At 58.4% G+C, this 22,190-nt stretch overlaps 3 protein-coding genes across 3 annotated transcripts; 1 reads left to right on the top strand and 2 right to left on the bottom strand.

The window, feature by feature from the left end:
* Positions 1 to 23: 23 nt before the first annotated feature.
* Positions 24 to 10,559, top strand: BSPRY (B-box and SPRY domain containing). The gene is made up of 6 exons (XM_054646691.2): positions 24 to 92; positions 867 to 965; positions 1,855 to 2,085; positions 3,704 to 3,729; positions 4,842 to 4,966; positions 8,994 to 10,559. The coding sequence occupies exons 1-6, from the start codon at positions 69 to 71 to the stop codon at positions 9,524 to 9,526; spliced, it is 1,038 nt and encodes a 345-aa protein (XP_054502666.1). The 5' UTR covers positions 24 to 68; the 3' UTR covers positions 9,527 to 10,559.
* Positions 10,560 to 10,937: 378 nt separating this feature from the next.
* HDHD3 (haloacid dehalogenase like hydrolase domain containing 3) lies at positions 10,938 to 11,806 on the bottom strand. The gene has a single exon (XM_054646235.2). It carries the CDS (start codon positions 11,803 to 11,805, stop codon positions 11,089 to 11,091), a length of 717 nt encoding a protein of 238 aa, XP_054502210.2. The 5' UTR covers position 11,806; the 3' UTR covers positions 10,938 to 11,088.
* A 572-nt stretch (positions 11,807 to 12,378) lies between these two features.
* ALAD (aminolevulinate dehydratase) lies at positions 12,379 to 20,239 on the bottom strand. Its single transcript, XM_077189181.1, has 12 exons — positions 20,107 to 20,239; positions 16,790 to 16,931; positions 16,578 to 16,628; positions 15,780 to 15,876; positions 15,313 to 15,448; positions 14,834 to 14,917; positions 14,616 to 14,704; positions 14,268 to 14,323; positions 13,533 to 13,620; positions 12,850 to 12,936; positions 12,591 to 12,720; positions 12,379 to 12,511 (listed from the first exon to the last, which is right to left on the bottom strand). The coding sequence occupies exons 2-12, from the start codon at positions 16,900 to 16,902 to the stop codon at positions 12,438 to 12,440; spliced, it is 1,005 nt and encodes a 334-aa protein (XP_077045296.1). The 5' UTR covers positions 16,903 to 16,931; positions 20,107 to 20,239; the 3' UTR covers positions 12,379 to 12,437.
* Between the last annotated feature and the right edge of the window lie 1,951 nt (positions 20,240 to 22,190).

Here is a 22,190-nt window from a genome sequence, read left to right as displayed (position 1 = left end):
GAGCCGAGCTGGGAGCGCCGAGCGCGGCCGGGCGGAGCCGCCGCCCCCGCGGCAGGTGCGGGCACAGCATGGCCCGGGCCGAGCGGCTGCGGGTGAGCGGCGGGACCCCGGGCCGGGTCGGGCTGGCTGAGGGGAGCCCGGGGCTGGGGGGGCAGAGGGGCCGTGCGGGGCCGGGGAGTTCCGGCGGGACGGGGGGTCCGGGCGGGCATGCGGGGAGTGTAGGGGCTCCTGGGTGGGTATGAGCGTCCCTGGGGGGACATGGGGCTCCCTGGGTGTGTGTGGGGGTCCCGGTGGGAGTATGGGGCCACAGGGATCCCTGACGGGGTGTGGAGGTGCCGGACGGGGTGTGGGGTTCCTGAGGGTGTGTTGGGCCGCGGGGGTCCCTGGCAGGGTGTGGAGGTCCCAGACCGGGTGTGGAGGTTCCTGGTAGGGTATGGACGTCCCTGGGGCTGTGTGGGGTTCCTAGGGGTGTGTGGGGCCGCGGGGGTCCCTGGCAGGGTGTGGAGGTCCCAGACCGGGTGTGGGGTCCCTGGGGCTGTGTGGGTCCCTGGGACTGTGTGGGGCCATGCGGGGGTCCCTGGCACGGGTGGGGCCGTGCCGGTGGTTGCCACGGGGAGCTGGGTGCTCTGAAGGAGCCCCTGGCGGGTGCGGGCCCACCCAGGGATGGGGACGGGGTCTCTGCGAGGGCTTCCGACAGGTGTGGGAGCTGTGGGGTCCTGGTGGGTGTGGGGCTGTTCGGGGTCCCCCGAGGGGATGGGGGCTCTCTGTGGGGTGGTGCAGGGGACCGGGTGTGGGTGTGGGGTGTCTGCCGAGGTTCGGGGCCCCGTCCATCTCCGCACCCATCCCCGCACTGCTCCGTGCCCCAGAACAAGCTCGTGGAGCGCTGTGAGCGGATCCAGCTGCAGAGCGCGGCCATCGCCCGGCACGTGGACGAGGTGCTGCCTGCCAAAGACCAGGGCGTCCAGGTGAGTCCCCGGGGCTGGCCCTGCCTGCTCCCTGCTCGCCATTCCCGGAAGGGATGCTCAGCTCCCGGGGGGAGGAAATGTCGGGATGCGGCTGTGGAAATGGAATGCCAGGGTGTGCCTGGAATTCCTGCTTCATTTGCCTAGAAAATGTGCACAGACAATGGTGTGAGTGTACAACAATCACACATCCTACTAGGATCAGTGCTTTAGAATTCCTAGGTTTATTTTATTTGTTCCTTGTCACTTAGGATGAGGACAGAGGACAGTGATAGAATCATAGAATCCCAGACTGGTTGGGGTTGGAAGGAACCTTAAAAACTACTCAGTTTCAACCCCCTACTATAGGCAGGGACACATCCCACTATGCCAGCTTGCTCCAAGTTCCATCCAGCTTGGCTTTGGACACTTGCAGGTGGAGCCACAGCTTCTCTAGGCACCCTGTGCACCTCACTGCCCTTGCAAGGAAAATTTCTTCCCAATATTCCATCTAACCCTGCCCTCTGGCAGTGGGAAGCCATTCTCTCTTGTCCTAAGCCCCTTTCCAGCTGTTCTGGAGCCCCTTTAGGCACTGGAAGGGGCTGTAAGTTCTCCCTGGTGTCTTTCCTTCAGGCTGAGCACCCCCAGCTGTCTCAGCCTGTTCTCCTGTCTTCGCCCACAGTGAATCTCTGGAGATTTGCTGAGGACAGAACTCTGGTCCCTCACAGGGTGTCACTTAGGTACTGGGGCTGGCTGAGGAGGCAGTGGGGGCAGGTTTGGGCTGACATGGTGCCGTGGGCTCAGTTTACAGAGTAGCACCGATGGCTGAGCCCCAGGAGCACGGTCAGAGCAGCTGGGGCTGCGCTCGGGGCTGGAGCAGGGCTGATGCTCCCGCTGTGTCCTTGCCTGGCAGAGCGCGGCCAGCGCGGCGCGGGAGCTGGTGGTGCAGAGGCTGCTCCTGGTGGGGAAGGCCTGCGAGAACGAGGAGCAGCGGCTGCTGGAGAGGGTGCATGCCGAGGAGGAGAGGGCACACCAGAGCATCCTCACCCAGCAGGTGCACTGGACAGAGGCTCTGCACAAGCTGGGTGCCCTCCGCACCTACCTGGTGGACATGATCACCAACCTGGATGACCAGGGCCTGCTGGTGAGTACTGTGAGTCAGGCAGCCCAGAGCTGACCTGCACATCTTGTTATGGGACTTGAATGCAGAGTTCAGCAGCTGCTGTGCTGCCAGCAGGGAGGCAGAGGTGGGCAGGACATCAAGAATTCACAGAATTCACAGGTGAAGGATCACAGAAATCACACAAAGAATCACTGGGTTGGAAGAGACCTTAAAGATCATCAAGTCCAACCCATGCCCTAACACCTCAACTAAACCCTGGCACCCAGTGCCACATCCAGGCTTTTTTTAAACACACCCACGGATGGTGACTCCACCACCTCCCTGGGCAGGCCATTTGCAGATATTTTCAGGTCTGGTTCAGGGAACCTCCTTGACCTGATCCTGATAAGCCCCTGTGGTTTCTGGTGGTTCCTAGAGCATCTGCTCTGCCCGATCCTGCTCTTGCTTGCAATGAGGTCCAGAACCACCCACGTTCAGGTCTCCAAATTCTGGCCTTGTAGTTGCCCTTAGGCTGGACAGCCAGGACAGCTCTGGGTTGTGAGCTGCTCTTACAACAGTTAGTTGTGCCACCAGTTTTTTAGTGTCTAGTTAATCAAAACTGACCCTTGGGAACACCTGCAGCTCTTCTGGAAAGTCCCCTGTGTTGCCTGGCTTAGCCCTGTTAGGGACATTTGCCGTGCAAAGCAGCCTGTGCTTCCCCTTGCTCAGTTCCTTCTCTGGTTATTGAATCATCTGGGTTCACCCAAGTGATTCCTCTCATTTTAGATGTGAGCAGGACCTCTGCCTTGCCACCACCATGCTCAGCCTCTGCTTCCCACATGTAAATTTGTCAGGAGAGGAGCAGTGGTTTGGCTTGGAAAACAGACCCAGTCCCATGGAAAGAGGGCAGATGCTCCTTTGGTGGGAAAGGCAGTTCCTATCCTGTCCCAGCACCTCGGTGTGCTGAGCTGTAGCTGCACCATAAAGAGGAGAGGATGGAGACCAGGATCCATCAGCTGCCTGTGGCAGAGAGCAGCCACACCCTCAGTTTCTCCTTTTGGAAAGGAATTTGGGCTTCGTGTGTTCTCCACCTTGTGCTGTCAGTGTTGGTACTTGTGCCTCTCTGGAATCAACACATGGCATGCCACAGGAAAGCTGAAGGCATGCAAAGTGCACTGCTTGGATTTGAGCAGGGATCAGGTATTTTCTTATCACTTTGCTGTACCTTGAGAGTGCCTGATGCCCAGCAGGTACAGAAACAAGTGGGACTGACCATGAAGTCACCTGACTCTTGGCTTAGTCCCTCTGCAGCCTCCCTCCTTTGCTGGAAGCCCTGGGGTTGTTTGCTGGGAGCACAGGCTGTTCCTGCAGCCTGCCCTAGTGGGGTGGGGACAGAGAGGGAGCAGCAGACAGTGTCCCAGCCACATGTGTAATGTGTTGCCTTCAGCCATTCCCACTCATTTTCAGAGTTGGGAACGCTGCAGGTGAAGAAAACGGATATTGGATGCTCCTGCTGCTCCCCAGGGCTGGGGTTGGGGTGAGGGGTGGCTTCTCTGGTTCAGGAAGGGGAACACTGCTCCCCAGGTCCTGGGCTTGCTGTGTTTGGGGTGTCTTCTGTGGGGATTTAAGCTCTGATGATTCTTTCTCTCCTTGTCCCCAGCGTGCAGAACAAGAGATCTTCGAGAGGTCAGTACCTGGCTGCTCCTGGTCCTTTCCCTGACCCTGCTCCAAGCTTTCCCTGCTCCTGCTCCACACCTGCATCCCCACAGCTCCTGTGCTGTGTGCCATGACTCAGGCACCCCATGACACCTCCTTTGTCCCTCGTGCTGCTTTTGTTGTGGACAAGGACAGAGCACAGAGATGCCAGCGTGGCCTCTTGTCTCTGCTCCTTGTGCTGTGCTGCACCTGAAGATGCTCCATGTGCTTTCCCAGATCAGCAGTCCTTGCTTCTGGGAGAACTTTTGCAGCTCCTTAGAAAACCCCAGGGCTTGCTGGGGGATGGAGCAGGCCTGTGCCAGGCTGTTGGCAGCAGCTGGGATGGTCTGTGCTCCGTGTAGGGGGTGGCTGGCCTGGCATCTCCCCAGCTCTGCACGGGCAGGGAGAGCCAGCTGCAGGTCCCAGTGTCCCCAGCAGCCCCATCACTGACACTGGGCTGCCCTTCCTGAGGAAGCACCTTGGTGGCTGTGTTTCTATTTAATCTATTTAATTTTATTTGAGTTATATATTTCAGTGGCTGCTGTGAGGGTGCTGGCCCTGGCTGCACTGTGCTGCCCAGAGGGCCTGTAGGGGTATTTGTGCCTGTGGAGAGTATGGAGTGTGCCCCAGCACATCCCCAGCAGCCTGTGCCACAGCCTGTCCTCACAACCAGGAGTTCTGCAGGCCACAGGAGCCAGCAAAGCCCTGGCTCTGTGCAGGTGAAACCTGGTGTCCTGGCTTGCTCTGTGCCCAGACCGTGGCAATAGAGGAAATCTGATTCTCTGCCTGTTCATTGTGCTCCCCTGGTACCCTGATGGCTGCTCTCAGACACATTTATTTACCCTGTGTCTGCTGAGTGAGGAGCTGTTGACTCAGGCTGCTGGGATGTGTTTTACAACACTGCAGCCCTTTCACCAGGAACTGTGAGCAGAGCCAACCGAAAGTATCACTCTGGCTGAGAGCTGGCCCAGACACCCCTGCTGTGGTCTCTCTGCAGCCAGAGCTCCTCTTTAACCTCTGCCATACCTCCTTGTAATCTTTTAAACACCTCCCAGCACAATAAATCATTGTATTTTGAAACAGCTCCTGTTTTCCTTTGCTAGGACAGAGCTGGCGGAGGGAATCTTGGAGCCCCAGGAGTCCCTGAAGTTAAACTTTAATCAGAGCTGTGTTCAGAGTCCACTGCTGCATCGACTGTGGGCCTGTGCTGTGCTCTACTGCCTCACAGGTCAGTGTCTTGCTCAGATCTCTCATGCTCCAGGGATTCCTGCACCCTCTCTTGTGTTGTGCCCAGAGAAGCTCCCTCACGCTGTGTCCAAACTCCCTCACGCAGTGTCCAAACTTCCTCACACTGTGTCCTGCCCCTCTGCTCTCCCAGCCCCTCCTTGTTTCTTGGAGCCCATTCAGGGAGGCAGCAGCAGCTGTGGGAGATGTAGGGGTGGCTCCAAGCAGTTGTGGCTTGAGGAAGAACTGGAGTTTGAAAATATTACGTATTTTATCAGCTCTGTGGCTTTAACATTGTGTGGTTTCTTTTGCTGTTTCCTGAGTTTCTGGGTGACAGCAGTAAAGCTGATGCTGCTGTGGGAATCTCTGTCACAGAAATCTCTGTTCACAATGTTTAGCATTGGGCTGCTGGGGACTTTGAGAGGGTGATTTCTTCTGGGGGGTGTCTGTGATACTGCTCAGTGCAGGGGGCAGTGAGTAGATGGAGCAGTGTTCTGATCACAGGATGAGGTTGTGGCTTGCACGAGCTGGTGGTTCTGGAGGTGTTTGTGCTCTGGCTCAGCCCCTGCTGTGCAGCTGAGGCATTGGCCAGGCCACTGACAGGCTCTGGGACTGGTTTACCTGGTTGGTGCTGGCTGTGTTAAGCAGGGAAAGACATTTTTCCCCTGGCTGTGATGTGCTTGAATGGCTGGTTGTGAAATGTTTGCTTTTACTCTGGTTTCAGTCTGTTAGAGTATTTCAAATGCACTTTTTGTTTCTCAGAGATGGCAATGTCCTTCATAATTTGCCTTGTGAACAATCCCTAGTGTGGTTTTTCCAAAGCTGCTGTACAAACTTCTGATTTCTGCTCATCTTGCTGTGATTCTGATGAGCTGTTTCCAGTTTTCCCCTGTTTCCAGGCCCGTCTCCAAAGTCTGCACTTCAGGCTTTTATTGCTCTCATGGTTTGAAGTATTAGCTTGAGAGTCTATGCCTATCAAGCACTACCATCATGTGTTTACTGCAAATTCTGGTGTTCTCCCTTTGTGATTAATTTCCCTCTTTGGAATCTCTGAGTGCTGGCAGTTGAGGAAAGTGTCCCTGCAGGGGTTGGGACTAGGTGATCTTTAGGGTCCCTTCCAGCCCAAATCACTCTGTGATTCTGTGCCAGTCCCTGCAGTGGTGCATTGACAGTGTCACAGAATCCCAGAGTTGTTCAGGTTGGAAAAGACCTCTAAGACCATCCAGTCCATCCTGTGATCACCACCTTGTCACCCAGCCCAGAGCACTGAGTGCCAGGTCCAGTTGTGCCTTGGACACCTCCAGGGATGGTCATTCCACCACCTGGGCAGCCCCTTCCATTATTTAACAGCCCATTCAGTGAAGATTTTCTACCTCAAAGAATCAGTGAAGCAGGTTCTCAATGTTCAGAGCTGTGGAGTCAAACAGGAACCCTTTCCCTAATTTCCTTTGCTGGGACAGAATTTTTGTAAGGATTCCTCTCCCAACAGTATCCTTGTGAAATGTAATGACTTTAGGGCATTTGATTCTTGTGGTGGGCATGCTGATGCACTTATTACACAGGAATTTCATTCTCTTTGGGTTTTTTTGAGTGTGTGGTTACATTTCACATGTCATTATCGCATGCTGAGGATGCCTGGTGTATCCTTGTGGATCTCATCAGTCCCCAGGCCACCCTGGACCAAGCCTTGGAGATTTAATATTAACAGCAGTGGTCTGAGCTTGCCTTAAGACACAGTAATGTGAAGTGTCACTCTGTGGTCCCTTCTCCCAAAAGCAGGTGAGCAGGTGGCTCTCTTGTTTATTTGCTTGAAAACAGAAAATTCCAAGCCTTGATGGCTCACTCCATAACCTCTAAAATACTTGGAAAGTAGCTGCAAAAGGGCCTCTATTTCACTTTCAAAAATAAACATCATTCCTTTGATGCCTTCACCTGGCATCCAGCCTTCTGCATCACTTCTATTTGGGGTTGGCAGATTCTTCCCTGCACCACAAGATGATGTAAATCTCCTGGCACCGTTTTTGGAGGGATCTCAGTTCATGGGAACTTGGATTTTTAAAAGCAGCCAGATGTGCTGCAGCTCACACAAATGTGCTTCCCAGAGCTGTTAACCATGGGAATTTATTGTCCCAGTATCCCTCATGTCCCAAGGCCACCCTGATGGATACAGGACACAGAGAAAACAGACTTGGGGGCGAGATAAATTCAGTGGAATCATTCATCAGAATTATATGTGAAAATCCAGCTTTAATCATGACAAAACACTTGTGTGAGGGGCAAAATTTGCTGATCTGAATTACTGTGCTGTTATTTTGCCAGCACTTCCCCTCCCTCAGATGCTCCCCTGGAACTGCAGCTCCACAGCAGAGCAGTGTGGGTGTCACTGGGGCGCTGTGGGCCACCAGGATGCAGCCCTAGGTCAGCTGTGTGTGACACAACAGGAGGTTTAGTGCCCTCCTTCTGCCAGAGGAAGATTAAGTCTGGTGCTGCTGTGTTTTCTATGAATTCAGAGCAGCTTTGGCTTCCTGGAAAGCCGCCCTGCACAGCAGCAGCGTGGGCAGCCCCGAGCCCTGTGGAGAGCTCAGCTTTGGCTGCTGTGTGGGGAAATAAATCATCAGATGAATGAGGCTGGCAGCTCCTGCTGAAGGAAGTGCTGGCTTCAGCTCCTCTTTGGGCTCACTCTTGCTTGCAATAACTCCTATCTAACATGCACAGGTGCATGGCACTGATTTGCACAGGGATAATTCAGCCTCTGTTCATCTGCCAGGGAGCACCTGGGCAGGTGCAGCCTGAGGAAGCCCTGGAGCATTGCTGCTGCTGCTGCTGGGTGCTGTTTGCTGCTAGAGGGATGCTGACCTGGGTCCTGGAGCAGGTCTGGGCTCTGGGATGACCCTGTTGAGGTCATCCTTTGGTTCTTTAAGGGCTCATTGTGCTGTGCCCTGGATGCTGAGCAGAAGGTGTTGGGCAATGGCTGGCACTGGCATGATGCAGTAGAGCTGCTGGCAGGGATGGCAGAGCCACTGAGTCACCCCTCCAGCCCTGTTTCCATGGTGGTTTAAGACCCAAAATTAATAAAGTGAGGGTGGGGGAAGGCAGGACCAGGAGGGGCACCTGCTGGCAGGAACTGGGTCTCCTCAGGAGCAGATGAGTCTGCTGGGCATCAGCCTCACCCCTGCTTCATAAATTTAGGGACTGAGGGACACACTTCTGCAGTTCCACAGCTGCAAACCCACAGAGGGGTCTCAGGGGGAAGCATGCAGCCAGGGCAGGGCACCATGATCTTAGAGATCTTTTCCAACCTCGACAGTCCTGTGATTCCATGATTTTGTAGTGGTGCAGACCCACAGTGGGTGCTCTGTCCTCTGGCCAGCCTGGGCTGCTACTGGCTGGGTTTGTGCAGCTGGGCACCCTCTTCTTTCACTGCTAAGCCAGATCCAGTCACAGCCAGGCTCAGCTCTAAGCCTGGTGCCAGCTCCCTGTGCTGCTCCCAGCACCTCAGGGCGGGTTGATCAACACCTGGGGCTTTGTAGCATGAAAGAGATTTCCCTGCCCGGCCCTCTCCAGTCCTGTTTTTCCAGCTTTGCAGGTTTTCTGCACACAGCCCTCCCAGGCTTGCCAGGCTCTTGGCTTCCCTGGCTGGGGGAGGAGCAGCCAGGTCCTGCTCACCCACCATGGGGATGGGAAAGGACAGGAACTAAGTTTGGATCTCTCCCAAAAGTGAGGTGAGCCAAACCTGCTAAGTTCTGTTCTGTGGGGAGTCAGGCCAGGGTCAGAGGAAGATGAGCAAGGTGGAGAGGTGTCTGGTGAGTCTGGGCTTTGGTGAGTCTCTGCCTTGTTCTGGCCCTGGCTGAGAGGAGAAGCTCTGGCACCCAGCCTGAGCCCCAGCACTGTCACCCCGGGGAGCAGAGGGGCCCCAGGAGCGCTGTGTGAGGAGAGGGTGGTTGTGCTTGTGTTTCTCACAGCCATGACTACCTCAGGTGCTTCAGGTGGTGGCCACTGCATCTGAGCTCATCACATGGCTTCTCTTGCAGGCTCACAGGAGATTCACATCGATGAGAAAACCCTGAGCCCTCACCTCAGCCTGTCAGAAGACAAGAGAACCCTGACCTTCAGCCCCAAGAAAGCAAAGGTGGACTCGGGCTGCCCCGAGCGCTTTGACCACTGGCCCAACGCTTTGGCCACTGCTCCTTTCCACTCGGGGGTGTGTGCCTGGAAGGTCAGCGTGGAGCAGAGCTGTGCCTACAAGCTGGGGGTGTGCTACAGCTCCGTGCCCAGGAAGGGCTCTGCCAACGAAGGCCGCCTGGGCTTCAACGCCGCCTCCTGGGTGTTCTCACGCTACGACAAAGAATTCCGGTTCCTGCACGCGGGGCAGCCCCAGCCCGTGGAGCTGATCAAGGCCCCGGCAGAGATCGGGGTCCTGCTGGACTTTGCAGGGGGGGAGCTGCTCTTCTATGACCCTGACTCCTGCACCATCCTCTTCTCCCACCGCCAGGCCTTCCTGGAGCCCGTGTTCCCTGTCTTTGCCGTGGCACACCAGAGCATCTCACTTGGCCCCCGTGTGTGACTGTGTGTGCAGTGCCCGGGGGAAGGGAGCCTGGGCAGGGCTGTGGGCTGTGTCCAGGGCCCTTCAGACAACACCTGCCTTCACACTACACCTGTCCTTGTGTGTTCTCTGCAGCTTTCCTCTCGTCCCAGAGTCTACATCCTCTGCTGGGGTGAGTGGTCTGGGAGTGCCTGCCTGGGCCAGCTGCTCCTAGGTGAATTGTGTGATTTCTGCCCCACCAAAGGCAGCTTTCCAGTCTGCTGGTGGGCTGGAAAAAAGAGGAGAAATAGTGAGAGATATGTATGGAGAAGTGGCAGGGAGGAGGCCCATGGAAAGGGACATAGTGTGCTCTACAACTCCTTGGCAAGAGGGAGGAGCCAGGGGGGTCAGGCTCTGCTCCCAAGCAATGGTGAAAGGACAGGAGGGAACGGCTTCAAGTTGTGCCAGGAGAGGTTTAGGTTGGATCATGGAGAAAATTCCTTCACTGGAAGGAAGGGTGGTCAGCCCCTGGCACAGGCTGCCCAAGACAGTGATGGAGTCACCAACCCTGGAGGGGTTCAAAATGCACTGTGGATGTGGCACTTGAGGACATGGTTTAATGGTGGCCTAGGCAGTGTTGGGGGAACAACTGGACTCAAGGTGTTTTCCAGCCTTAAGGTCTTTTGCAGCCTTAATGATTCTGGCATTCCCTGACTGGGACACAGCTGGAGACGCATCTGCAAGGAGCTACCCCACTGCAGAGCAGGGATAGCACAGGGGGCTGTCCCCTGTGGGGGAACCATGCTGGGACAGGGGCACTGCTGAGGGGCTGTGGCCATGTCCAGGCAGAGGAATAAGCAAAGACCAGCAGAAAGAAACCAAAACTGAGTGTACCAAGGCAGTGGGGTTTGAGTGTAACGTGGTGCAAACATGGGGAGCTGATGGCAGCAGGCAGGGAGGAAGAGGTGTAGGCCTGGAGTTGAGCCAGAGAAAGGGGTTTAAAATCATCTTTAAAGGGTCATCTTTATTTCTCACTACTCGAATCAGTAAAGTTTGCTAATTGGCAATTCATTGAGTGAAATTGCCCGGCTCCAGGCTGTTTTGCCCACAGCAGGAGACCTGCAGGCACCTCCTGCCTGCCTACTGCTGTTGGGAAGGGGGGGATATTGGTGAGGTGGCAAAGCTGGGGTACACTGAGGGTGCAGCGCCTGGGCAGGGGTGTCCTGGGTGCTCTGTGTGGGCAAAGCTTCCCTGGGACAGGGCCACCACTTGCACTGGGAGATGTTTAGGCCTGTCCTGGGGGTGAGTGAGAAGGGATAAACCTCAGTATCCGCCTCCATCTCCTGCCAGAATCAACCTCTGCAGTGACCCAGTCCCAGCCCTGTTAGGGGAAGACACCACAGCTGACCTTCTGTGGTGTTCTTAGAGCCATGAAACACATCTGCTCCACTGCTGGGCATCAGAAATGTTTTATTGCATGAACACTCCTCCTGCTCCATAGGGCAGCCCAGACTTGCTGCTCTTCCCTGCCCACCTGGCAGCAAGAAATCTCAGGTCAGGACAGTTCAGCACTGGCAGCAGCACTGGAGCCCTCCGAACCGCAGCTACTCCTTCTCGATGCGAGCCAGGAGGTGGCTGAGCGTGGGCAGGACGTGCTCGGGGGGCACCTCGGGCCCCTCGGCCTGCCCGGCCGCCCGCAGCAGGAAGCTGTGCATGCCCGCGGCCCGGGCCGCCCGGTAATCCCGGCTGTAGTCATCGCCGATGTGAGCCGCCTGCTCGGGCCGGGCCCTGCCGAGCCGCAGCGCCTGCTCGAAGATCCTCCCGTCCGGCTTGGCGAAGCCCGCGGCCTCGGAGGTGAGCACGAACTCGAAGTGGTGCCGCAGGTTGCAGTGCGAGAGGATGGCTTCCAGCCGCCCGTCGAAGTTGGACACCACTCCCATGCGGAAGCCGAGCTGGCGGCACCGGCTCAGGGTCTCGGCGGCTCCCGGCAGCAGCTCCCAGGTGTTGGAGCTGCAGTAGTCGCGGTAAAGCTTCTCTGCCAGCTTCGTCAGGGCTGCCTCATCCTGCACGCCCGAGAGCCTGAAGCTCTGTTTGACAACGTCCAGCCACCATTGCCGGGAGCTGAGCCCCTGGCCGTGGCCGTAGTTGGGGAAGCGCCGGCTCTGGGCTCCGTACACTTCGCGGAAGGAGCGCCCCAGAGCCTCGGGCTGCACCTGCAGCCCCTGGGCCCGAGCCTCGGCCGCGTAGCTCTGGCCCACGGGCTGCCGCAGCCGCAGCAGCGTGTCCTTCACGTCCCACGTCAGCAGGCGCAGCCTGAGCATGGCCTCGGCAGCGCCCGGGGACACCGCCGAGCCCCGCGCTGCCACTCACATCCGAGGGCTGCGGGCACCCCGGCCTTTTGTCCGTCCCAGTACGAGCGTCGGTGTCCCTCCGGCGGGGCTCAGGGCCCCTCTGGGGTCAGCACGGAGACGCGGCAGGGAGGGCAAACCCTGCTCCGAGTGCCAGGGCAAAGTCTGTCAGGCCGGGGCAGTGACACTCCCCACGTGGGTGCCGCAGACGGGGCGAGCTGGGACACCGGGGCTGGATCCGGGCTGGGGGTCAGGGGCACGGCCGGGGTGTCGGGGGAGGGTGTCCGGGGCACAGCCGGGGTGTCGGGGGCGGGAGCACCGCTGGAACGCAGGTGCAGGCTCGCGGTGTCCCCGCGGGTCCCGTAGGTGCGGGGCGGTGCCGGCGCTCACCGGGCCGAGCTCCCGGTGCGCGGGGGCTGCGGGCTGGGGGGGCGCGCAGTGCCGGGGCCCACTTGCGCCGCTGTCCGGAAGGGCCACCCCTACTGGAGAACCCGCCCCTACTGGAGAACCCGCCCCTACCGGAATTCCCTCCCATCCCGGAGAACCCGCCCCTACCGGCATTCCCTCCCATCCCGGAGAACCCGCCCCGGCCGCAATGGCCGCGCTCACTGCCGGCCCGCCGCCTGCCGCAGCCAGCGCAGCAGCTGCGGTGTGAAGTAGGTGATGATGATGTCGGCCCCTGCGGAGAGACGAGATACTGGAGCCAGCCCGGGGGCACACGGGGCATAGAGAGGGGGACACGGGGGTCGCAGCCTCACCTGCGCGCCTGAAGGCCGTGATCGCCTCCTGCACCGCCGCCTCCAGGCTGAAGGCGCCGGCCTGCGCCCCGTGCCACAGCATGGCGAACTCCCCCGAGACGTGGTACACAGCCAGCGGGTGCGTGGGGTGCTGCGGGAGCGGGTCAGTGCTGGGGACAGCCCAGCCTGCCCTCCGCACACCCCCGGTGCTCCAGCGCCCTCCCCGCACACAGAACCCACAGCCCCCAGCCAGAGCCCTCCCTGCCCCGCAGGGCCTCACCCGAGCCTTGACGTCCCTCACAAGATCCAGGTAGGGCATCCCCGGCTTCACCATCAGCGTGTCCGCACCCTCCCGCACGTCCCGGTCCTGCCATGGCAGTGTGGGGACAAGAACAGCTCGTTTTTGCCCAGGAGTTTGGAGCCGTGGTGGTTTTCCCCAGGAGGGATCGCAGGAGGCTGTGAGCCCCTCATGGCCAAGGTGGCTGGGGAGAGCTGATGGCTTCGTGTCCCTGCACCTGACACCCGAGCCAAGCAGGGCATGGGGACAGCAACTGCACAGCTCCCAGTGCTCAGCCCTCGGGCATGCACTGGGACCAGCTCTGCCAGGCCTGGTGTTTCTTTGGCTCATGGAAGGGGAACACCATTGACCATTTGCCTCCCAAGCTCTTGCTCGCCCCAAGCCCTGTGGGGTGCGATCACCCAGGCCCTATGTGAGAGTGTCCCACCCCACAGGCATAACCCCACAGCCCATACTCACCCCACTGAGGAGGTCCCACCCCACAGCCCACAGTCACCCCACTGAGGGTGTCCCACTCCACAGCCCATATTCACTCCACTGAGGGTCCCACCCCACAGCCCATATTCACTCCACTGAGGGTCCCACTTCACAGCCCATACTCATCCCACTGAGGGTGTCCCACCCCACAGCCATACCCCCACAGCCCACAGTCACCCCACACTCACCACAGCGCGCAGGGCCAGCCCGCGGGCGCCCGGGGGCAGCTGGTAACAGCGCCGGTCACCAAAGGCAGGTTTGGACAGCGCCGCGTCCCTGCAGAGGGGCAGAGGGTGAGGAACCCCTGCCTCCCACCTCCTACAGCTCCAGAAACACGAGGACAGGCCAGGACAAGCATCTGAGCCACTGAGCCAGAGCAAGGGGGCACTCCCAACACAGTTCAGCAACCCAGGGATTGCTCTGGGAGGTCCTACAGGCCCAGGCTGGCCCTGGGAGCTGTTTCAACACCCACTGCCCCCTCATGCCCAGAATTTGGGTAAAATTATGTCAGGCTCTTTTCCAAGGTCGATTCCTTGGGGATACCATGCCAGGGTCAGGCTGTTCTAGCAGCTGACTCAGCTGAGGCTTGTCCTTGATGTCACCCTATGGGACAGCACTGACTGCTGATTCCTGACTGCTCCTGGAAGCTGCAGGCAGCTCCTTTTGCCTGCATTGCCACCAGCACCCGAGCAGGTGAAGGGTTGGGATGGAAGATCACCCTTCAGTGACCCTGCTGCCAGCCAGCCTCTTCTGGGCAAGTCCTTTTTGCATGAAGAAGTAGGAGTAGGGTGCTGAAAAGTGACCAGTGTGCCCCATGTGCAGCACAGGCTCTGGGCAAGCCCCTTTCCCAAATAACTCCCTGGGAATGCACTCCCAGCCAGTCTGGCTCCAGCTGGGCACACCTGGCTGGGGGACAGACCCACCTGAAGGGGCCGTAGAAGCACGAAGCAAACTTGGCACTGTAGCTCATCACTGAGACCTGCAGGGCAGAGAGGGGCTGTGAGGGCTGGGAGCTCAGGCCCATGTCCCAGTGCTGGGACAGGAGAGATTCCCTCCCACAGCTTCACCCTCCCCCTGCCACACATCTGGCACCTCACCATGCCTGGGCATTCCCCCCCAGCCAAGGACATTCCCCTCCTGTGTGTGCCAGGCAGGGCAATGCCCGTGGCACCAAGGGGGCTTTGCCCTTCCTGCCCCTTGCCCTGTCCCGCTGTGCTGCAGCCTCCCATGGGGGTGGCTCATGCCTGTGGCACACACAGGCCCTGGCTCACCTTGTTGCCCAGGTCGTTGGAGATCAGTGCCTGCTTTATGGCTGCAATGCGCCCGTCCATCATGTCCGAGGGGGCCACGATGTGGCAGCCTGCAGGGACAGACAGCACAGGGGAGCACTCCCAGTTAGAGCCAGGCCCAGTCTGCTTTGGGATCTGCCCAAAGCAGAGAGAGACAGCTCTGAGAGCCAGTCTGGGGTGTCACTGCCAGGGCTCCCCACCTGCTTTGGCATAAGCCAGTGCCACCTCGGCCAGGCGCTGGCAGCTGAGCTCGTTCTGGATGGTGCCATCCTCACGCAGGATGCCTGGGAGACAAACCTGGGGTTACACAGCGGAAGGACAGCTCAGTCCCTGGGGCAGTGTGGCTCTGGGGACAAGCTGAGGAGATGCTCAGAGCAGCAGGGAGGTGGATAAGGACCAGGAGCCTGCTGGGGACTGGACACAGCATGTGGGTGCTCCAGGGAAGGGAAGGCAGAGATGGGGAACACAGAGGGGTGCTCAGACTCAGGGGCCTGAGGGAGGGTCTGAACCACCTGTGCCTCCCACCCTGTGCTCAAAACCCAGGAGAGGTCACCCAGGCTCAACTGCAGCAGCACAGGGAAATGAAGTCTTGGAGCAGGAGCTGGCCAGACCCTCAGCAGAAAATGGCAAATCCCAGAGGCTCCCAGAGGCAGGAGAAGGCTCAGAGGCCCCTGCTCACCACAGTGCCCATGTGAGGTGTAAGGGCACAGGCAGACATCACAGGCAATCAGCAGCTCTGGGAAGGTGGAGTGGATCTTCCTGATGGCCTGGATAGCAGGAGTGCCCTCGGCATCAGCAGCACTGCCTCTCTCGTCCTGTGAGGACACAAACACCTCAGCATGCACAGCTGACACTTCCCACCGGCTCCTCTGTGGCAGCAGCTCTGCCCAGGAAGCGTTTCCTGAACTGTGGGACCCTGTAAGGCTGGATGGTGGGACCCCACTGAGGGAAAAGGATGATGGGCAGCTAGGGCAGGTTTTGGGGCCACCTGCAGAGCTCTGGGGACTTTCTGGGTGTCACTGCAATCTCCTATCATATCACAGCAGAGACCCTGAACTGCTTCTGTTTGATCAGGAGACCCCCCCAGCCCCCCATTGCTCTGACAGCCCTGTGGCTCTCCCAGCACCCCCACACCCATGCACTGACCTTGTGCACCTTGCTGGGCACCCCAAAGATGAGCACACACTTGAGGCCGTCTTCGACAAGGGGCTGCAGCATCCCCTCCAGCTTGTTCACTCCATACCTGCAGGGCAAAGGGCAGCAGCTGCCAGGCACACAGACCTGCCCTGTGGGGAGAGCTGCCCTGGGACTGGGATGCTGCTGCCCTGGGAGCAATCCAGCATCTCCAGGCAGTGGCTGAAGGTACAGGGGAGGTGTTGCCTGAACACTGGGAGGAACAATCTGAGCCCTTATCTGGGGCTCCAGGAGCGCTGTCTGCCCGCCAGGGACACTGCTCTGGAGAGATGGGCATACCCTGCCCTTGGATCCCTTATCTTGGTGTCCCTGGTGCAGCTCCAGCCCCTTTCCCATCACAGCTCCCCTGCCCAAAGCCCTGCTAACGTGCAGCAGATGCAGAGGGGAGCTGCCAGTCCAGTGGGATCCAGTACAGGACCAAAATCCACGTCCTTGCAGAGGTTTTCTGGCTGCTGCTGGAAACTCTGTTCAGTTCCAGCCTCCCTGTGTGCCCAGCCCACACAGCCTGGGAGTGCTGTGGGACAGAGCCAGCCCCTGGTGCTGTCCCTCCCAGTACTGACACTTTTCCAGCATTCCCTGCATGATTCCCTCCACTCCCTTAGTGGATGAACATTCCCACTTTGCCTAATGCTGGGGATCTCCAAAGCAGGAACCAGAGGGTTGGAAGCCTCCCCCTGACTCATGCTCAGGGCATAAATAAACCCTCCCCAGACACAGGGCACAGCAATGACTGGGGGGCTGGATTCATACCTGGCTTGTCCAGGAAGGCTGGGAATTGGCTCCACGGCATCAGGGCTGTCACTGTGGGAGGAGGATGGGACAGAGACATGAGAAGGAAGCCTCTCTCCCAGACTTGTCCACAGGAGCTCTGCACCTATTTAGGAGCTCAGGGGTACAGGGATGGGCCCAGCCAGACCCCCTGAGCCAGGTCCATCCCTGCCCCAAGAGCTGGGCTCACTCACGTGACAAAGATGGGGTAGATGAGGTTGGAGGCATCGAAGGTGGTGGCCGTGCACTGCCAGGAGCGCAGCACGGGGTGGAAGTAACCACTGTGGAGAACGGAGTCTGCCTGCATGGTGGGCTCTGCTCTCAGGGAAGGAGACTCTGAAACACCCAAACAAACAGAGGGGCCCTGGTGAGCTGCTGCTCTTGGCACACGTGAGGAGGGGCTGGGATCCAGGCAGCCCCTGCAGGACTGACCCTGTCCCATGCCAGGCCATGAGCTGCAGCCCAGGCAGCTCCACCCCACCTACCCTGGGCACCCTGGGGTGCTGCAGGACCCCCATCAGCAGTCACAGCGCTGGCCTTCCCATTAACAGGGGTGTCACTGACTCCTCCCCACAAACCTCCCAGTTCTGTGTATGAAACCCCCATTTCCAGCCACTGACAACCTCCCCCAGCAGAACCGCATTTACCCTCTGCAGGTTCCTTTCCCTGAGCCCCAAGAGGGTCATTCTTCATTCATTTTACTTTTCCTTAGTGCTGAGAAATTGTGGTTTTGTATGGAGAGGATACAGAGCTGCTCTGTGTGATCTTTAAGGTCCCTTCCAACCCAAACCATTCCATGATTCTGTGTAGCACTATATATTTATGGCTGCAGTGTGACGGTGCAGTTACAGAAGAGGGGCACCTCCAGGGGCACTGGAGGAAAGAGGCACAGGACCATCCAGGGCTGTAAAGCTCTCACACAACTCTCACAGTGAATAACTCCAGTGGCTGCTTACTGCTGGAGTTGGGCAAAACAGATTTCAGAGGTAACAAAACTCAGACATAAATCAATCATTAGCTATCTCATGGCTGAAGCTCCTTCTGTAGCAATGTTTTACTCTCTAGCAGATCTAGTAATAATTCTGTGATCAGCCCATTAAGAATTACATTTCCCTGAGTGCTCAATTCCCACCACCAGGCTGCTGGTGGATGTGATGGAAGGGGCCGTGGGAAGGGAGCTCTCCTGGGATGAGGTGTTTGGCTGCAGTGCAGAGCAGCAGCTGCATGACCCCAACAAGGGATTGTTTGTGCAGAGCAGCTCCAGGGACTGCTGGCTGCTCACACAGGGCCACATCCCCTGAATGCCCTGTGCAGAGGGGCTCGGGTGCCCTGGGAGACAAAGCAAAGTTCCTGCTGAAGAGTGTGGGGCTTTGGGAGCTGAGCCCAAGGGAGGTGGGCAGGAGCAGAGCTGAAATGGGATTCTGAAAGAGCAGGTGGATTCCTGTGAGTGTCCTGGGCAGGGCAGGGCTTCCCTAGGGAGATGGAGCAGCCTTGGTCCATCCCAGAAGAGATTCCCCAGGCAGGAAACCTCTCTGACCCCCAGCCTGCATCCAAACTCTCTCTGGAGAACAGAGTGGGATCAGAGTCTCCCTGGAGGCACAGCTCCAGCTCCCAGCACAGAATGCAGGGGACAAAGTTTTACACTGGCACCCACGACACCAGCCAGTAACAGAGCTGGGAGATGGCTCAGTTCTTCTGGAAAACCTTTAACATGAAGTATTTCACCTATTTTACACACTCAAGACCCTTAAGATGTTCTAATATGGAGCCAAACTGTGTCAGAGCAGCCCAATGCACAGGACACTTGGAACAAAGGGGAATTGTGTTCAGTCCAGGGCTGGAATCGAGCCTCTCATACCCCAGGGAATTGCTTCTGCTTGGGGATGAGGAATGGCCCCTCGTGGTTAGAGGTTTACATGTATAAAAACCCCAATAAAAACATCAGGTGGTGCTCGTGGGGGATGCAGAGCAGCTGACAGGAACCTGGCAGCGTCATGGCATCCCTTGGCAAGCCATTTTTAGCCCTTGGAACGCTGCAGCCCCAGGCCTTGCTCCAGGGAAGGGGACAGCCCTCGGGTGAACCGGAGTTGGCAGCTCCAGCAGGCGCCTGGCTCCAGGCAGGGCTCCCGGCAATGGCAAACAAAGGGCTCAGTTAACAAAACCCACCTCGAGAATCCAAAAAATGCTTTAAACAGTTAATCCCACCCGAGGGAGGGGAGGGGGCCGGGTGGGACCAGAGGCACCTGACTGGATGGGACAGATAGAGGCCACAGCTCCCGAAACCGCGCTCTGGAGGAGGAGGAGACGGCGCCGGCTGGGATTGCAGTGCCGAGATAAGAGAGGCACGGGTGGGTCCCGGTCCTCCTTCCCAGCCCCACGTCCAGGACGAGCTGCTGCCCACGCAGGGCACCCGGCGGGACCGGGGGGGCACAGCCGGGGGCAGGAGGGCAGGGCCACGGGGACATTGCACCACCCTGGGCTGGGGCTGCCAGGGCAGAGCAAATTAACCTTTCCCCAACATTCCGGGCCCAAACCTGACTTTCTAAAGCTCTTTGCTCCGCGCACGCCGGAGGAGTTCAAGGACAGGTCGGCAGCAGAGCGGCTTCACCCTTGCTCCTTCCACTGGGGCCGGCCCAAAGCCGCAGCAGCCGAACCCGCAGCGGTGCCCAGCCCGTGCCCGCGGCACTGCCCGGGTGCCTCGCTGCTCTCGAGGGACGGGAAGCGCCTTCCCAACGGGAGAACCCGGCACACGCCGGCCCTCGGCACCGGCACCGGGCGGACAATGCTCGGCACGGGCTGGAGGCAGAGCCGGCGCTGCTCCGGCTCCCGACAGCCCCCCACGAGCGGGGAGGGTTCGTTCCCTCGTCTCGCCTCATCTTGGCAGCAAGAGGTGTCCCAGCATTTCAGGACACACAAGCACACGTGGCCTCAGACGTGAGCACAATTATTTAGCTAAATCCCAGGGACATGCGGGCTCCCAAAATCCCAGCTGGGGACGGACCGGGGTGTTCTAGGAAAGTGGAACTCCCCAGGCAGACAACGGAGCTGTGGGTTAATTAACAGCCACTAACGAAGGCCAAGCTATTACAGGGTTAATTAAGAGCTACCTACGAAGGTCAAGCTGTTAGGGCAGGTTTCCCGCTCCAGGACGGGAATGGGGATGCTCAGGAGTCTGGAATTGCACCCCAGGACAAGCGGGAACTCAGGACCGACGCCAGCTCGCAGCATCACACGCTGCTCGGTGCGTCCCCCGCCGTTGCCACGGTTACCGAGCAAAAATGGAGCAAAAACGGAGCAAAACTGAGCAAAACCGAGCAAAACCCGGGCTGTCCTTCCTGCGTTACCCGCGGCTCCTCTTCCTGCCTGCACCCAAGCGCGGCCAGGCCCCGTCTCTGGAGTGATTCCCCGGCAGCCCTGCAAGGGGCTGAGGTCGGGGAGCGGAGGAGGGGAGGACACTCCGGCCCCAGCTCCGGTGCCCGCTCCCAGCCCCGCTCCCGGTCCCGGTACTCACCGATCAGCGCGTCCGCTCCGGCCGTGCGACAGTGTCCTCGATTTGAATAACCACGCCCACAATCAGCATAGCCCCGCCCCCGCGGAGGGGCTGGCGGGAAGTGTCGCTCGCGGCGGAGCGCGGGAAAGGCGGCGCGGGGGGACGGGGGCGGTGGCGGAGCCGGGATTTTCGGGTCTGCGGCAGGGATGGGCCCGGGGGGGGACACGGGGCACGGCCTCGGGGTGCTGCGAGGGCAGCTCTGGGTGCTGGGGCCAAGCAATCCAGTCCCGGGGTGCTGCAGGGGCACTCAGAGCCAGGTTTTGGGGTTCTGGGGGGCGTGGAGCAGGGCTTTTGGGATGATGGGGGGGCAGAAGGCAGGTTTTAGGGGTTCATGGGGGCTGGAGCAAAGCTCTGGGGTCGTGCAGGACCCAGAGCCAGGTTTTGAGTGCTGAGGGGGACATGGAGCAGGGTTTTGGGGGGCTGGAGGTCTATGCAGTCCAGTTCTAGGGTGCTGTGGGAGGACCTGGAGCCAGGTTTTAGGATTCTGGAGTGGCTGGGACAGGGCACTGGGCTGCTGTGAGGGTTTGGTCTAAGGAGCATGGCTGAGAGGCTGTGGTGGTGTGGAGCAGGGTTTGGGGTGCTGCAGAGGCACCTGGAGCTGGGCTTTGGGGTGCTGGGGGAAACCCAGACCCCTGCCTTGGTCCCTCAGAGCAGGGGAGATGCCAGGATCAGGTTTAGTGCAGGAATTCTGCAGCTCCCCCACCAAAGCATCATTCCCTGGCTCGCTCCAGTGCAGAAACCCTGGATTCAGATCCTGGATCTTCCCCCCCAGCCTGGAACCTCCCTGGGGCGAGTTGACAGCTCCTTCCCCCAGCAAACATCCGTGACCTGGAAATCCCCTCCTTCTTTCCACAGTCCCTCCCTCCTCTCACACTGAGGCCGGGCTGCAGCAGCCTTCATCCTCCCCTCATCCTCCTCCATGCCAGCTGCTCCAGAAACCATTTCCCAGAGCATTTCCTGCTCCCATCCCACTTATGCAACCACAACCCGCTCATTTTATAACTGACCAAAATACGAGACTCCCATTTCTGTAAAAAAAAAAAAAAAAAAAAAAAAAAATCTGGCTTTTATTTAGATCTCATTCCCTTCCAGAATATGCACCCCAGATATGTGCTGAAGAGAAAAAAAAAGAGAGGAAAAGAGCTGGAAGGCGGGTGTTGATCAGAAATGTGAGGAACACATCATCAGCTCAGGCTTTCCACAGCCTGACTGAATGCCAGCAGAAACTAGACAGCAGAAAATCGGTGTTGGTTCAGTTCTTTTCAGAAGCTGGGCTTGTGTGTGTGTGAAAATCCAGGAGCCAGAAAAGCAGGAAGGCAGAGTGGTTCTTGTGGGCAGCTGCCACCATTTTTTGGTGGAAAGGATCCAGGATTCCTCACAAGTGCTATTTTAAAACTGCACATCATCAAAACCTGGGGGTTTTAAATGTATCTAAAACTTTCTGAGGGAGAAAGGCATTAGAACTACGAGTTCAAGTGGAAAAGCACAAACCTACACTAGCACAAGGGATACCAAGAGCTTCTCTCAACCCTTCCTTCTTGCAGGAGCCTTTTGTGAAACCACATGGGCCCCCTGGGTGGGCACACCCTGCCCTGCTGCCCTCCCAGAGGCATCCATGGGATGACCAGCGAAGGCTACAGAGGGACCTGGATAGAATTAGCCCATCCCCATTGGGAAAAGGGGAAAAGACAACCACAATTCACCACTCTGTTCTAGCACATTTCAGCTTGCTGCTGCTGAGACCACCAGACCCCGGTGTGACACTGACCTGTCACCCCCAGCACTGCACAAAGCCACCTGTTTTCAGCCCTGCTCCTCATCTGAGCCCTCCTTGTGCTCCAGATTTTGAATCAGTCTCCTCTTTGTCTCTCAAAGACACTGTCAGTGTACAGTTTACCCCGTCAGCACTGTGTGTTTTTCAGATTTGGGTTAGTTTGGGTGAGTCAGTGAGTGAACTCATGGTCCCTGTAGAGTCACCCTGTGCTGCTGCTGAGGCTGGAGGACACAGTGTCACTCACAGTACAACAGGGAGAGAAGGCACAGCC

Source organism: Agelaius phoeniceus, chromosome 21, assembly GCF_051311805.1.
Source record: "Agelaius phoeniceus isolate bAgePho1 chromosome 21, bAgePho1.hap1, whole genome shotgun sequence".
Classification (NCBI taxonomy): domain Eukaryota; kingdom Metazoa; phylum Chordata; class Aves; order Passeriformes; family Icteridae; genus Agelaius; species Agelaius phoeniceus.
Note: the sequence above shows the minus strand (reverse complement) of the source record. Positions and strands in the feature narration are given on the sequence as shown.